Source organism: Plectropomus leopardus, unplaced genomic scaffold (assembly GCF_008729295.1).
Source record: "Plectropomus leopardus isolate mb unplaced genomic scaffold, YSFRI_Pleo_2.0 unplaced_scaffold19162, whole genome shotgun sequence".
NCBI classification, from domain to species: domain Eukaryota; kingdom Metazoa; phylum Chordata; class Actinopteri; order Perciformes; family Serranidae; genus Plectropomus; species Plectropomus leopardus.
The window spans coordinates 1-2161 of NW_024620677.1; the positions used below are offsets into that span (position 1 = coordinate 1).

General features: G+C 43.5%; 1 protein-coding gene across 1 annotated transcript; it reads left to right on the forward strand.

The window, feature by feature from the left end:
* Positions 1-319: 319 nt before the first annotated feature.
* Positions 320-977, forward strand: LOC121965240 (CLIP-associating protein 1-like). Its single transcript, XM_042515399.1, has 2 exons — positions 320-595; positions 783-977. The coding sequence occupies exons 1-2, from the start codon at positions 320-322 to the stop codon at positions 942-944; spliced, it is 438 nt and encodes a 145-aa protein (XP_042371333.1). The 3' UTR covers positions 945-977.
* The last annotated feature ends 1184 nt before the right edge of the window (positions 978-2161 follow it).

Here is a 2161-nt window from a genome sequence, read left to right on the forward strand (position 1 = left end):
AAGTGTATTGAAATCTATATAAATCACTTAAAATTAAATAAATACATTTGAGTATTAATAACAATAACCAAATAAATAAAATGGAAAATTAATTATAAACCTAATCAAGAAGTGGCATTAATTGAAGGTAAATGTTGCAAAAAAAAATTAAAAAAGCAAAATAAAACATATTTTATCATATAATCAATGCCTACATTTTTTAAATATTATTTTGGTACAATTATTTTTTATTATTAATTTATTTATTGAGTCATGTATTAACTTTTCAATATCGGCAGCTATCAACCTCGATAGAGAATATATTTAATTTTCTTCAAAAATGCTCCCTGCCTCACCGGCTCTGCATGCGGTTGTTTTCCCGTTTCTCTGCAGAGAGTCGTTCCCGTACGAGCAGCAGTTCAACATCTTGATGCGCTTCATCGTGGATCAGACGCAGACGCCCAACCTGAAGGTGAAGGTGGCCATCCTGCGCTACATCGAGGCGCTCGCCCGTCAGATGGACCCGGCCGACTTCGTCAACTCCAGCGAGACGCGCCTCGCCGTCTCACGCATCATCACCTGGACCACCGAGCCCAAGAGCTCCGACGTCCGCAAGGTACGAGAGCGGGGCGGCATCAAGTCTGCATCTCCGCCTCCACCTTCTCTCACAGCTTTATTTTATCTTTTAGATTTTATTGTTTCTTTATTATCGTTATTATTATTTATTATCTTTATTATTTGGTTTCATTTTTTTGATTTCATTTTTTTTTCCAATCGCCATTTCTGGTCCACCACACCCCCAGACCCTTCATAACTGGGCAGGGGAGGATTTCTCAGGCCGAGCCGCCACCGTGGCCTCTCTGCCCGGAGAGGGCAACCTGGAGGACAGGTGCAAGCAGGTAGAGACTCCACCCGACAGCATGGGCAGCGTCAATAACCGCCAATCAATAACCGCCAATCAATAACCGCCAGTCAGTAACCGCCAGTCAATAACCGCCAGTCAATAACCCCAGTCAGTAACCGCCAGTCAATAACCGCCAATCAATAACCGCCAGTCAATAACCGCCAGTCAGTGACCGCCAGTCAATGACCGCCAATCAATGACCGCCAATCAATGACCGCCAGTCAGTGACCGCCAATCAATAACCGCCAATCAATGACCGCCAATCAATGACCGCCAATCAGTGACCGCCAGTCAGTGACCGCCAGTCAGTGACTGCTAACAGCCAGGAACAGCCTGAGCAGGGGGACAGTCACTGAGAGGACACTTGTCCACACTAACTGCTCCTTAAAGGGACAGTGTGGACTTTTTAACGTTGAGTTTTATGACGTATTTACACACAGTCAGTGTGTCACACACAGCAGATGTCCACTGAGGGGACACTCAGCCTACTCTGACAGGGGCCACTTTGAAAAATGACAGGAGGCCAGGGGCCAGTCACAGCGGCCCCATACACGTTTCTAGGATTGAAAGACATTTTTTGGATTTTAGGACCACTGGCCCTATTTTCATAGAACAGAATCCTTCAGGGGCCAGATTTGGCCCGCAGGCCTTAAGTTGAGTATCACTGTTGTCCTGTATGTAACACAGTGACTCTGGACAAGTTCCTCATACAACCCCACTTTAAAAAAATCTGTCCTGTCCCTTTAAATAAAGCTTTGAGACTGATGTCAGGGGTCTATCTGGTATTTGTAACAAACACAGCCAGTAGACTTTGGGGAACGGACGGCAGATGCTTGAGTGGACTCAGTTTGTGCATGAGCTGCTGAACTAAACACAACAAACATTGTCCTCCGGAAACTTCTGCATGAGTGTTCGCCGTAAACTGCGAAACATGTCAGTTATCTTGAAGAAGACTCGGAGGGAAACTGCCCGTCAGGCTTTTGTTTGACCTTTAATTTTTCATTGAAGACACGCTGCACGTTCACTGCAACAAATATGCTTTTTAACATGTTCTTAACTTTCAATTTTCTGTTTTTCTTGTTTCATTCATTTTCTACAAAAGAGAATCTGTGATTTAAGAATTAAGCCCCGTTATTTGCAAATTCAGTCAATCCCTATAAGTGCTACATAACCTTTAAATTTCATTCAATCATCACAGCTGCAAATTTGACTATTAAAAAAAGAAGAAAATCTCATTTTATTGTGGAGCTGAGCTTTGCGTATAGATCCGCTCATGCT